General features: G+C 43.9%; 1 protein-coding gene across 2 annotated transcripts in view; it reads left to right on the top strand.

The window, feature by feature from the left end:
• CEPT1 (choline/ethanolamine phosphotransferase 1) overlaps window positions 1–14,114 on the top strand; it is a 126,691-nt gene that overhangs the window by 45,535 nt on the left and 67,042 nt on the right. For both annotated transcript variants that reach the window (XM_082247783.1, XM_082247784.1), the window contains exons 3-4: window positions 9,982–10,129; window positions 13,698–13,839. In XM_082247783.1, coding sequence (XP_082103909.1) covers window positions 9,982–10,129; window positions 13,698–13,839 — 290 coding nt within the window. The remainder of the gene's footprint in view (window positions 1–9,981; window positions 10,130–13,697; window positions 13,840–14,114) is intronic.

Genomic DNA, 14,114 nt, shown 5'->3' on the forward strand with positions numbered 1-14,114 from the left:
TCGGGGTCCGGATACTGCTTACTCCCGCAGTCGGACGAACTTGTTTGGAGCACATCAGCCCCCCCTCACCCAGGCACCGGAATAATGGATCTTTTACACACATCCACCATGTTTTTTAATCGCTCTATCTTGTGAGTACCCAGCATTATTAGATGTCAGATAAAGTACTGAATTTATTGCACTTAGAGTGGCGCTGTTCTTATTTTCCAGTATATTGCAAGTTTCTTCTCCACTTGAGAGTCAGCAGCCTTCTGGAGTGCACAGACCGGTGCTTCTTATGGACTTTTTGGACTTTGCCACACAACATCCAGGTCCGTGCATCTTCCCATTATGATTTTCCTAGGAGGCTATTGAGGTTCATTTTGAGTCCTGTTGCGCCAGTTTTTTATGTTTGCGTTCTTGAAACAGGGGGACCTGCTGGCCTCAATCTATATCAAAGATGTCTATCTCCATGTCCCTTTTTGCCAGGGTCATCGATTCCTCTGCTTCGCGGTGGGCAAGGACCATTTTCAATTTATGGCGTTACCGTTTGGTCTCGCCTTTGCTCCCAGGGTCTTCACCAAGGTGTTAGCCCCTATCCTGGCTCTGCTACGACAGAGAGGAATAGCGATTCTGGGGTACCTGGACGATCTTCTTTTCCGAGCGGACTTGTCTGTGACATTGGAACGGGATTTGGAGGTGACCATTCACATTCTGAAGCAGTTTGGTTGGAAACTCAACCTTCAGAAATCTGCCCTGGCTCCAACAACCAGATTGGAGTATCTAGGGATGATCCTAGATTCAGCTTCGGCAAAGGTATTTCTACCTCCTGTGAAGGTACAGAAGTTAAGGGAAGCGATTCTGTCGCTGCTGGCTTTCCACCTGGTATATCTCGGGTCATCTATGCAGGTGCTGGGCCTGATGGTGTCCTCCTCCGAGGCCGTATCAGATGCTCAGGCCCACACGAGACTTTTGCAACAGGAGATCCTTGTCAAATGGGACAAGGATCCTCTATCCCTGGACAGTCTGATTTGTTTGAGTCGGAGATCCAAAGACTCCCTGAATTGGTGGCTCAGCTCTCCGAATCTTCTCCATGGGAAATCCTTCCTTCCAGTATTCTGGACGGTGGTGACGACAGATGCCTTTCTGACTGGTTGGGGGGGGGGGGGGTGCTGGGCACCCTGAATGTTCAAGGGACCTGGACGTTGGAAGAGCCCAAGCTCCCGATCAACATTCTGAAACTGAGAGCAATCATGTTGAGCCTGTTCCACTGGACGGACAAGCTCAAGGGGTGTTCTGTCCGAGTCCATTCCGACAATGTCATAGGCGTGGCATATGTCAATCATCACGGGGGCACCAGGAGTGCCCTGGTGGCTCTGGAGGTAGCAGAGATCCTGCGCTGGGCAGAGGACTATGTCCCAGCCCTATCCGCCATGTACATTCCCGGCGTTGACAATTGGCAGGCCTGAGTCGTCAAACCCTGCTGTGTCTCCGGTGGGGGACCCCGGATGTGGACCTGTTCACCTCCAGACAAAACAGGAAAGTTTCAAAGTTTGTTGCTCGGTCCAGACATCCTCTGGCCGACGCAGAAGAGGCCCTGGTGGCTCCCTGGAGCCAGTACGGGCTAATTTATGGATTTCCTCTACTGAAACTATTATCTCGCCTGCTACGCAGGGTCAAGTTGGAGGGGATTCCGGTAATTCTGGCGGCTCCAGATTGGCCCCGGAGATCCTGGTACGTCGATGTGATTCGGCTGAAGGTCGCAGGTCCGTGGACACTTCCTCTTCCCAAAGATCTTCCATCTCAGGGTCCAATCTTCCATCCTGCTTTACAGTCACTGGCTTTAACAGCTTGGCTGTTGAGAGCCAGGTGTTAAAGGACAGGGGTCTGTCCTATTCTGTGATCCCTACCTTACTCAAAGATCAGAAGTCTACTTCTCTGAAGATTTATCATCGTACGTGGAAAGCGTATATTGCTTGGTGCGAAGCTGCATCCTAGATCCTTTGCTATCAGCAGGATCCTGACCTTTCTACAGAAAGGGCTTGACCAACGTTTGGCGTTGGGCACTCTTTAAGTGTCAGATCTCGGCCTTGGCTGTGTACTTCCAACACCCTTTGGCTATGCACTCTTTGATTCGTACGTTTCTTCAGGGGGTTCGCCATTTGGCTCCCCCCAGGAGGTCTCCGTTGCCTCCTTGGGACCTTTAATTTGGTTCTATCGGTTCTTCAGAAATCTCCTTTCGAGAACATAAGACACATTTCCTTACTCGCCTTGTTGCAGAAAGTTGCCTTTTTGGTGGCTGTCACCTCTGCGCGCAGGGTTTTTGAACTAGCGGCACTATCTTGCTGCTCTCCTTATCTGGTAATACACTATCTTGCTGCTCTCCTTATCTGGTAATACGCAGGGATAAGGTAGTGTTACGGCCTAATCCGTCGTTTGTTCAGATGGAAGTCTGAAACCACCTTAGGCTCCGTGTACACAGGACGTTGTTAAAAGTCCCTTTGAATGCTGGAATTTGTAGGACGTCTGAAACGTCCGTTCGGTCGCGTTTGTACCCGCGTTTAGCGGGCGTTTAGCGGCGCTTGCGTTTAGAACCGTTCCTAGAGGTCAAAAAAATTATTCCCCTTTAAAATGGAAAAACGCGAACGCTAAACGCGGGTCATCGCGTTCGTATGCGTTTGTGCGTTTGAAACGCCGGGAAACACACGTTCGAACGCAAATAATTGCGTTCTAAAAAAAGTCCCTGAACGCAACTGCCTGCAAATGACTGTAAACGACCTGGTGTACATAGACAGATAAGATAAAATGTAGATGGGTTCAGGGGCTTCTGAAAAAAACGGCCATTTCCAGCGTCCCGTGTACATGGACCCTTAGGAAGAAAGACATAGTGCTTCCGTCACTCTGTCCGAAACCTTCACATCCTAAGGAAATTGCCTTGCATTACTTGGATGTGGTTCGGGTGATACGGGTGTATCTGGAGACTACTGAGTCCTTTCGTGAGTAGGACTCTCCGTTTGTGAATATGGATGAGCCCCGTAAGGGTCAGGCTGCGTCTGCGGCGACCATCTCTCGATGGATCATACAGACGGTGGTGAAGGCGTATTCTCTTAAGGGCAAGGTTCCTCCTTTCCCTGTCATGGCTCACTCTACGCGGACGTTGAGTGCCTCTGGCATCAGGCTATGTTAGCAGTGGAAATTGCATTCTTTTAAGTTTGTCCTTTCCCCACCCCTCAGTGGTTACTGCTTTTGGACGTCCCATCCGTCTATAATTTAAAGCAGCAGCTACGTCCGTCGGTGGATGAAAGAGAAAATGGGATTTTTTACTTACCTTAAAATCCATTTCTCTGAGTCCTACGGACGTAGCTCCCACCCATCTTTTCTCTGAAGAGTTGGGTTTTGCTTATTATTCACTGCTTGCAACTAAACTGAAGATGCAACGGTAAGGCCAGGGGTAATAACCCACAGACCCCGCCCCCCCTGGGCATGTCAAAGCCCTTGGTCTACCTGGTCGCTACTAGTCGGAGGGGCTTATTACCCATCCGTCTATGATTTAAAGCAGCAGCTACGTCCGTCGGTGGACTCAGAGAAATTGATTTTACGGTAAGTAAAAAAAATCCAATTTTTTTTTCTCTGACCTGAAGACTTTGAGTTGGATGGTCCCCCTGTGAGGCAGGTTCAGAAACGCCGGTGGGGGCCACACTCTACCTGCATGCCTCCTAGGCTTCTCACCGGTCACCCCAAGGTACAGGCAGTCGGTCACTTTGGTCCCTCCAGAGCCTGTGGCCTGCTTTTCAGCAGGGGTCTCCTCCGGTCCTCCCGGCCATTAAACTGGTTTTGGCATTTGCAGGAATGAAAAAAAAAAAAAAACGCCGGACAGCATGCTCCAAGCCTCGCTTTGAAACCAAAACTTTTGGTTTATGCAGGAAAGGCGGAGCATGCGCAGCACGACCCGGAAAAGGGTCAAACAATCCCCTCCCCCACATACGTCAGTAAGCACCAGGCATACATTTAACCCCTTGGATCACCAATAAAGTTAACCCATTCCCTGCCAGTGTCATTATTACAGTAACCGTGCATATTTATAGCACTGATTACTGTAGTAATGTCACTGGTCCCCCCAAAAGTGTCAAAAATGTCAGTCAAGGGTCCGATCTGTCCGCCGCAATGTTGCAGTCCCGCAAAAAAAAACGCAGATCGCCGCCATTACTAGTTAAAAAATAAACAATAAAAATGACCTAAATCTTTCCCGTAGTTAGTAGCTGCGATAACTTTTGCGCAAACCAATCAAAATACGCTTATTGCGATTTTTTTTTTTTTTTTTTTTTTTTTTTTTTTTTTTTTTTTTTTTTTTTTTTTAAACCAAGCATATGTAGCAGAAAATAAATTGGCCTAAAATGTTAAAAAATTTTGATTTTTTTTTTTTCACTTTTTTGGGGGGGAATTTCATTAAAAAAATGTGAAAAATATTGTTATTTTTTCAAAATTGTCGCTTTTTTTTTTTTTTTATAGCGCAAAAAATAAAAATCGCACAGGTGATCAAATACCACCAAAAGAAAGCTCTATTAGTTTGGGTACGGCGTTGCATGACCGCAAAATTGTCAGTTAAAGTTGCACAGTGCCAAAAGTGGCCTGGACGTAAAGCAGGAAAATTCTCCGGTGGTAAAGTGGTTAAAGGACTGGTTAAAAAACAATCCAGGGTATTACCTGTTCACTAATCCTTGAAAGATTTAATCCTTCAAGGATGGCAGTTTCCTGAAAGAGGTCTGGTTAGACCAAAGACATGGAAGAGGAGATTCCCCTTTAAGGAGGAAGAGGTGCATAAATTCCTAAAAAGTCTAAAATTGGACGCCTCGCTGTCTCAAGTAACTAAGGGGTCTGTCCTTTTAGGACACAGGGAATATCACAGATGATGTCATGGACTGGAAGTCTGAATCTTTGTTAAAGAAAGCCTGGGATGCCAACTCATCCAAAATGGCTCCAGCACCTAGGAATGCAAATTTCTGGATTGAAAGGCTTACAAAACACCTTTCACAGGAAAACAAATCCCAGGACCTGCAGGATTCCCTTTCAGTTATAGGGAAAGCTGTCGCCTACCTGGCCGATGCAGCAGTTGAGTCAGTAATAGCCTCAGCCAAGACCGGGACTCTCATTAATTCAGCTAGGAGAGCCATTTGGGTTAAAACTTGGGAATGTGACTTTACTTCAAAAGTGAAGCTCTGTGGGCTGCCTTTTGAAGGGTCCTTACTGCTTGGCTCAGGCCTGGATGAAGTTTTATCCAGATCCTCTGAGAAAGGGAAGAAATTTCCTACCAAGCCCAAAAGGGAGAGATATAGGACATTTTTTTCGTGCCCCCCCCCCCCCCCCCCCGGGCAAAATCAACAGAGAGCCAAGAAAGAGCCCAATAAGAAGTAGGGCTTTGGTAGAGGTAGGCACAGAAATAATTTGCTCTTCCCATTCTCCAGGCTCAGGCACCAAGGATACTAATTGACGCCAGAGTCAATGTAGGGGGCAGACTGCCTCATTTCATTTCCCAATGGGAGGAAATTTCAGTCAGTCCATACATTTATCACCTCATTCAGGAAGGCTACCGCCTATAATTTTCATCCATACCCCCACTAGTAGTGACTTTAACTCATCCTCCAAAGGATGTACTAAAAAAAAGAGCCCTTTTGTATGGGATTCAAGAACTGGCAGAACAACTAGTGATAGTTCCTGTGCCAGAAAACCAGCTTTACCAAGGCTTTTACTCCAACGTGTTCGTGGTACCCAAGCCCTCGGGAAAATACAGCATTATCATAAACCTCGGAAAATTAAACCAGTTCCTAGTTTTCAATGGAAGGTATTTATACAGTCCAAAAAAACCTATTGAAAGAGGTGTTTGACTACTCTGAATCTCAGGGATGCCTACCTGCATGTTCCAATTCATCTGGAACACCAGGCCTTTCTGAGATTTGCGGCAGTCACCGAGGAAGGGACTGCACATTGGCAGTTCAGGGCACTCCCCTTTAGTCTAGCAGCCAGTCTAAGGATTTTTACCAAGATCCTGGCAGAGGTGGTGGCATATCTCCATCTCCAAGGAATAGCCTTGATTCCTTACCTGGACGATCTACTGATTTTTGGTCCATCAGAGGACCAAGTGAGATTCGACACCCAGAGGGTGTTGACAGTCCTACAGATGCTAGGCTGGTTGGTCAGCGTGGAATAGTCTTTTCTGGAGCCTGCCCAGGTTCAGACTTATTTAGGGTACCGGATAGACTCACGGGTACAAAGTCTTTTCCTTCCAAGGGAACAGGTGGAGAAGATAGTTTCTTCAGTAAGAACGTTGATGGTCGCCCCCTTGTGCTTCAGGAGAGAGATCCTGAGAGTTCTGGGGCTCATGTCAGCCAGCATCCCAGCAGTAGCTTGGGCAAAGCTACACTCGAGACCTTCAATTCTTCCATCTTTCCTCCTGGGACAAAAAGTCCCTGGACGAAACAGTGATCCTCACCTCTCAGGTAAAAACCTCCCTGGAGTGGTGGTCAATTCCAAGCAATTTGGAAAAGGCAGGCCTTGGGGTCAGTGGAACCCTCTGAAGGTCACCAGAGACGCAAGCACCTGGGGGTGGGGGTCTCATCTAGAGGGAGCTCAAGCCCAGGGCATCTGGGACAAGGAAGTAGCCCAGGCCTCCTCCAACTTCAGAGAACTCAGACCAGTGGACGAAGCCTTAAAAGCCTTGGAAAGTTCAATTTCAGGCATGGAAATTCAGGTCTGCTCTGACAATGCTACAACAGTAGCTTACCTGAATCACCAAGGGGGTACCAGGGCAAGGCTCCTGTTGGTACTAGCCCAGGAAATTCTAGGCTGGGCTGAAGAAAGAGTGATCTCCCTGTCGGTCATTCATATAAAAGGGGAAAGCAACTGGGAAGCAGATTTCCTCAGTCGCCATCCAATAAGACAAGGAGAATGGGAGCTAAATCCCAAAGTATTTCAGACACTAGTTCAAGAATTCGGCTGCCCAGAAGTAGATTTATTTACCAGCCTACAAAACAGAAGAGATTCTTTCCCCTTTCACTGGAAAGAGGGATTTTGGGCCTGGATGCTCTGGCCCAAACATGGCAGTTTGAGTTAGCTTATGCCTTTTCTCCTCTTACTCTTATACCTCAAGTTTTACAGAAGCTCAGTTGTTCCCCGGGCCTTTGCCCCCTCCTGATTGCACCTTGGTGGCCAAGGAGGGCATGGTTTGCAACCCTGAAAGCGTTATCGGTAGCACCTCCTTGGAAGTTTCCGAACCTCCCAGACCTGCTATTGCATGGACCAGTTTGGCACCCCAGGCCAGAATTCTTCCAGTTGACGGCCTGGTTAGTAAACGCAAAATCCTTCGATTAAAGGGCTGCTCAGACAGAGTGATACACAATCCTCCTGAGCAGGAAACCAGTAACGAGGAAAATATACTTAAAAGTTTGGAAAACTTTTTGTACTTGGCGTAGGCAGAAGCAAATTTCTTCCGCCTCTGTCCCCATAATATTGGATTTCCTACAAGATGGGGTAGAGAAGCGTGTGGCGGATAACACCCTTGGGGTACAAATAGCAGCTCTCTGTTTTTCTAGACAAGAGACTTGCCAAAAGAACCTTTTTAGTTAAAAGATTTTTGATGGCCAGGGATAGAGCTACCCCTGTCACTAGAGACAGATTCCCTCCTTGGGATCTGATTAGGGTTCTAGAGTTGTTCTAGAAGCCCTTTTGAACCTATAGAAGAGGTTCCCTTTACGTTTTTTCCCTAAAACTAGCCTTCCTCTTAGCTGTCACGACCCAGAAGGGTAGGGGATTTACATGGTCTTTCAATTAAAGAACCATTTATGTTAATCTTCCCAGATAGGATTATTCTCAAGCCAGATCCTCTATATCTGCCCAAAGTAGCATCTTTCTTTCACAGGAAGCGGGAAATAATTGTGTCTAATCACAGCGAGACCGCGTGCACATAATCACGTAGATCTACATGATTATACGCAGCCGTGCCGCTCTGCCGCAGGAAATCTGCTTGGGGCGGTCTGCAAGTGGCTAATTAACGGCCTTTAGTCTACTGGGATATGTCTCTACTTGCACATCTAGACTTTGCAATATTTGCCCACTCTTCTTTGCAGAACAGCTCAAGTTCAGTTAAATTTGATGGTGACTGGCAGCTGCAGTCTTCAAGTCATTTCACAGCTTTTCAATGGGGATTAGGTCTGGGCTCTGATTGGCCCATGCAAGGAAATTCACTTTTTTCTCCTGCAACCACTGTGTGGTCATTTTTTCTGTGTGCTTTGGGTATTGTCATGTTGGAAGGTAAACCTCCTTCCCATTGATAACTTTCTGGCAGAGGGCCGCATATTTTCCTCAAGAATGTGACAGTATTTTTCCCCACCCATTTTTCCTTCTATCCTGACAAGTGCTCCAATCCTTGCTGCAGACAAACACCCCCCCCCCCCCCATACAGCATAATACCACCTCCATGTTTTATTGTAGGAATGGTGTTATTTGGATGGTGAGCTGTATTGAATTTCCGCCATACATATCGTTTGGTATTGAGGTCAAATAATTCTATTTTAGTCTCCACACCCAACGATATGTCTGATGGAAGCTCAATACGGATCACCATCCAAAAACCATTCCTACAGTAAAGCATGAAGGTCTGAGGGCCTCCTTGTTAAAAGGGGTTTCCAGAGTAAGATGAGCTACCCCTGCACCCCTACAACCACTGGGCCAGGGTTGTGGGGAAGGACACAAAGTGGCACAGGACCCTTCTCCAAAGTCGCATCATAACTGCACTGCATTGATGTAAACGGGCACCATCGGAAGCAATGTCTTTACCACTGTCATGTGATTCAGTGCGAGCCAAATTGCATCTGAAATCACATCAGTGTGAACCAGGCCCAAGGAATCACACCCGCTTTGCAGTACAGTGCTAGATTGACAAAAATGGTGCATGTTTGTTGTGGTGCTTTAGCAACCCATTCAAGTTAATAGACTGCCCTAACACATTGCAAGTTAATGCACATGATAATTTCACCGCAACAAACTGGCTTCGTATGAATGGGCTTTATAGAGGTGCCTTCAGAACAGTCGGGCTCGTCCGCTGACTCACAGGAGGTTCTGCTCAGCACTTTACAGCCCTCAGTTAAATACCTTCTGCGACAGAACACTCTCAGACTGATATGTTCGCTCTGGTAAAATAAAAAAGGCTGATTTCTGGAGGGGGGCTATCAAAGATTTTCAGTTATGCATACCCTCTAATGAGCAGTCCTTTCAGCAGTGCTGATCAGAGATAGAGCTGAGCGCTGCGCTCTCTGAAGAACTATTTACAGCATCTAATATGCAGTGAAGCTGCAGCTCTTGTCCCTGTTAATGCCCCCCCCATGCTCTGAAGTCCCCTGTATAGCGAAGGGTGCATTTGTGGGATTTACCCAGTTCTGTAATTGAATGGTATGCCTCTCATGACTCCAAGCTTTATTTCGTTGAGAAATTGCTTTAAAAAACTCCCCCTAGCACTTCTAGCCATGGCCATCTTGTGTAAGGGTAGACGATATTTATGTAGATGGTTCATTCTCTCTTGAACCCATCTGTCCTTAGCTCAGGCATGTATGCAGGATGATGTGCTTCCCTGAGAAAACCCCTCCTCTTGATGAAAGGAAAAAAATGTCATGTAGACGCTTGGGATGTATGACATCATTTTGACCTATGCTAGTAAGGAACTGAAGAAATAGAAAAAAAAATGTAAAACAAGTGAATATATTATTACTATACAGGATTTATATAGCGCCAACAGTTTGCGCAGAGCTTTACAATGTAATATAATATACCTTCTTATCTATTTCCTTATAGTAGCAGCGTAGGAATTAATAATAGTTACAGGTGATGATTGACAGAGTTAAGTTCTACTTTAAGTGGTAAAAGAATAAGCAATTTTAAAGAATGGGTGGTGGATAACTGATAGATACAGAATATGCTTTCTACACAATTATTTCTTTTTTATCTCTTCTGCAGGCCCCAACGTGGACATATGTATCTTGTGCTGTTGGTTTATTTATTTACCAGTCTTTGGATGCCATCGATGGGAAGCAAGCAAGGAGAACAAACAGCAGTACTCCGCTAGGAGAGCTTTTTGACCATGGATGTGACTCCCTCTCTACAGGTGGATTTTTTTGGTTCTATTATATTAACCACTTCAATACCGGGCACTTTTACCCCCTTCCTGCCCAGGCCAATTTTCAGGTTTCAGCGCTGTCGCACTTTGAATGACAATTGTGCGGTTATGCAACAGTGTACTCATATAAATTTTCTATAATTTTTTTCATGCAAATAGAGCTTTCTTTTGGTGGTATTTAATCATCACTGTTTTTTTTTTTTTTTTTTTTGTTTTTTTGCTAAATAAACCATAACGGGCCAAAAATTATGAAAAAAAAAAACTAGGTTTTTCTTTGTTTCTGTTGTAAAATGTTGGAAATAAATGATCTTTCTTTATAAATTTAGGCCAAATTGTATTCTACTACATTTCTTTGTTGAAGATAATCCAAATCAGTGCATATTTAGTCTGTAGGAAAGGTATTGCATTTACAAGCTATGGTGTTTATGTATGTATGTATGTATGTATGTATATACAGTGCCTTGTGAAAGTATTCGGCCCCCTTGACCTTTTGCCACATTTCAGGCTTCAAACCTAAAGATATAAAACTGTAATTTTTTGTGAAGAATCAACAACAAGTGGGACACAATCATGAAGTGGAACGAAATTTATTGGATATTTCAAACTTTGTTAACAAATAAAAAACTGAAAAATTGGGCGTGCAAAATTATTCAGCCCCTTTACTTTCAGTGCAGCAAACTCTCTCCAGAAGTTCAGTGAGGATCTCTGAATGATCCAATGTGACCTAAATGACTAATGATGATAAATAGAATCCACTTGTATGTAATTAAGTCTTCGTATAAATGTGATAGTCTCAGAGGTCCGTTTTAAAGCGCAGAGAGCATCATGAAGAACAAGGAACACACCAGGCAGGTCCGAGATACTGTTGTGGAGAAGTTTAAAGCCGGATTTGGATACAAAAAGATTTCCCAAGCTTTAAACATCCCAAGGATCACTGTGCAAGCGATAATATTGAAATGGAAGGAGTATCAGACCACTGCAAATCTACGAAGACCTGGCCGTCCCTCTAAACTTTCAGCTCATACAAGGAGAAGATCAGAGATGCAGCCAAGAGGCCCATGATTACTCTGTATGAACTTCAGAGATCTGCAGCTGAGGTGGGAGACTCTGTCCATAGGACAACAATCAGTCGTATACTGCACAAATCTGGCCTTTATGGAAGAGTGGCAAGAAGAAAGCCATTTCTTAAAGATATCCATAAAAAGTGTAGTTTAAAGTTTGCCACAAGCCACCTGGGAGACACACCAAACATGTGGAAGAAGGTGCTCTGGTCAGATGAAACCAAAATGCAACAATGCAAAACGTTTTATGTTTGGCGTAAAAGCAATGGAGCTCATCACCCTGAACACACCATCCCCACTGTCAAACATGGTGGTGGCAGCATCATAGTTTGGGCCTGCTTTTCTTCAGCAGGGACAGGGAAGATGGTTAAAATTGATGGGAAGATGGATGGAGCCAAATACAGGACCATTCTGGAAGAAAACCTGATGGGAGTCTGCAAAAGACCTGAGACTGGGACGGAGATTTGTCTTCCAACAAGACAATGATACAAAACGTAAAGCAAAATCTACAATGGAATGGTTCACAAATAAACATATCCAGGTGTTAGAATGGCTAAGTCAAAATCCAGACCTGAATCCAATCAATCTGTGGAAAGAACTGTAAAATGCTGTTCACAAACGCTCTCCATCCAACCTCACTGAGCTCGAGCTGTTTTGCAAGGAGGAATGGGCAAAAATTTCTCTCGATGTGCAAAACTGAGCGAGACATACCCCAAGTGACCTACAGCTGTAATTGCAGCAAAAGGTGGCGCTACAAAGTATTAACTTAAGGGGGCTGAATAATTTTGGATGGCCAATTTTTCAGTTTTTTATTTCTTAAAGTTTGAAATATCCAATAAATTTTGTTCCACGTCATGATTGTGTCCCACTTGTTGTTGATTCTTCACAAAAAATTACAGTTTTATATCTTTATGTTTGAAGCCTGAAATGTGGCAAAAGGTCGAAAAGTTCAAGGGGGCCAAATACTTTCGCAAAGCACTGTATATCTGAAAATTGATCAATCCTGATGTACTGACAGCCTATCTAATTTCTTAAGGCTCGAAAATGCCAGGACAGTACAAATATTCCCCAAATGACCTTTTTGGAAAGTAGACAGTCTGAGGTATTTAGTAGAGGCATGCCCCATTTTTTGTTATTTTTTGTCACTTTTTTTTTTTTTTACACACTGTTACCAGTGCAGTACAGTGTCATCATATTACTGGTTAGGCAATGACCAGGCACACTGACTGGTGACAGCATGTAAAAAAAATTAATATTTTTCCATTTTTTTTTTACCTACTGTGACCAGAGCAATACAGTGTTACCATAGTAACACTGTACCACTCTTGGGAGTTGATTAGGATTTTTTTTTTTTACATACAATACTTGCTTATAGCAGTGAATGTCACTGCTATAAGCAAACATTTTTACTGAATGACAGTGTGTAGACGCTGTCTATTGTTGTGATTAGCTGTGATTGGTCACAGCTAATCGCATTGTAAAATGGGCTGTGATTGGCCCTGTCTGTACCATGTGATCACTGTGACCAATCACTTCTAGCAACACAATTGTATACAATAAATGGCATTAAAGGAAGCCATTCATTGTTTACAGCTGTCATGTGGTCTGCTCTGATCACAGCTTTCACATGACACTGGCAGCGGGCCAGTATAGTGACAGATCGTGCAGGAGCGTGGCCCGTACTCAGGAGGACGTCATATAATGTCCTCGCAGAACAATAGGGTTCCCATCCCTCTCTCATTTTCCAATGAAGCAGTTAAACTTTCTTATCTGACCCCTGTGTGGGGTGTGCCCTATAGTTCAATATCTTAGGGATTTGGTCTAGCAGCAAGAGGTAACAGTAACATCACAGACGTTTCAGAATAGTAGCAATTAGGACTGATCAAGTAACTTCTGTAAATGCCTAGAACTGGACTCCAGGCATAGAGCAAGTAGTCCCAACTCCTTCATTTATTCATAGAAAGTCCAAAAAGATCAAATATATCTTTCAAACTTTTATCTGTGCATTCTTGTGATCATTAAAAAAGTGTCGTATTTGTATAAAGGATCTGTGACTAGGTATTTTTTGGTATCCTCTGTGAGCACATTTATATAATAAAATATTATGTTAGAGAATGAAAAAACATTTTTTTTTTTTTCGTTTTTTAGGCCGACTGGGTTTTGCGTTTGAGCTATGTCAGTACTAGGGCATTTTTTCCAATATGCCTTCTCAATAGCTATAAATTTGTATATTCATTATGTGTCTGTGGCACGCTAGTGCAGTGTCATCATTATTGGTGCATATCTGTTTTTACTTAAAAAGTGGAAGGAGTTGTTTTGTTTGATAACACCACTTTGAACTGTGATGTCATTTGTTTCTTTAGCAATACAGTGTTTGGCTTAGACCTGAACATATCAGTATTTTATCTCATTCAGGTAAAAGGGGAACGGCATCTGAAAAATCCTTTAAATGAAAAACCAATTTGTTAACGTTCTGTCATTTCTTTTCTTTACAGTATTTGTGGTTTTGGGAACATGCATCGCTGTACAGCTTGGGACACACCCAGATTGGATGTTCTTCTGCTGCTTTGCAGCCATGTTCATGTTCTACTGTGCTCACTGGCAAACCTATGTGTCTGGAATGCTGCGATTTGGGATGTAAGTAGTTGTAGGATTTATTTCCTGCTCTGATCATTGCAAAATATAATTTTTTTTTTTTTTTTTTTTACAAACTTTTACCCAAATCATTTAGACATCTACTGTTAAATAAAACTGCTAAAACATTTGTGAAATAAACAAAAGTAAAAGTTTCATACCTGTAAAAAAAAATCTTGATACTTTCTTAGTTTCTTTATGCCTGTGGCTTCATCTGAGTACATTTTATGAGAAATCCTGCCTGTAAAGTGGACATTAAGTGGAAATACTAGACAATG

This window comes from Pelophylax lessonae, assembly GCF_965119305.1.
Source record: "Pelophylax lessonae genome assembly, chromosome: 2".
NCBI classification, from domain to species: domain Eukaryota; kingdom Metazoa; phylum Chordata; class Amphibia; order Anura; family Ranidae; genus Pelophylax; species Pelophylax lessonae.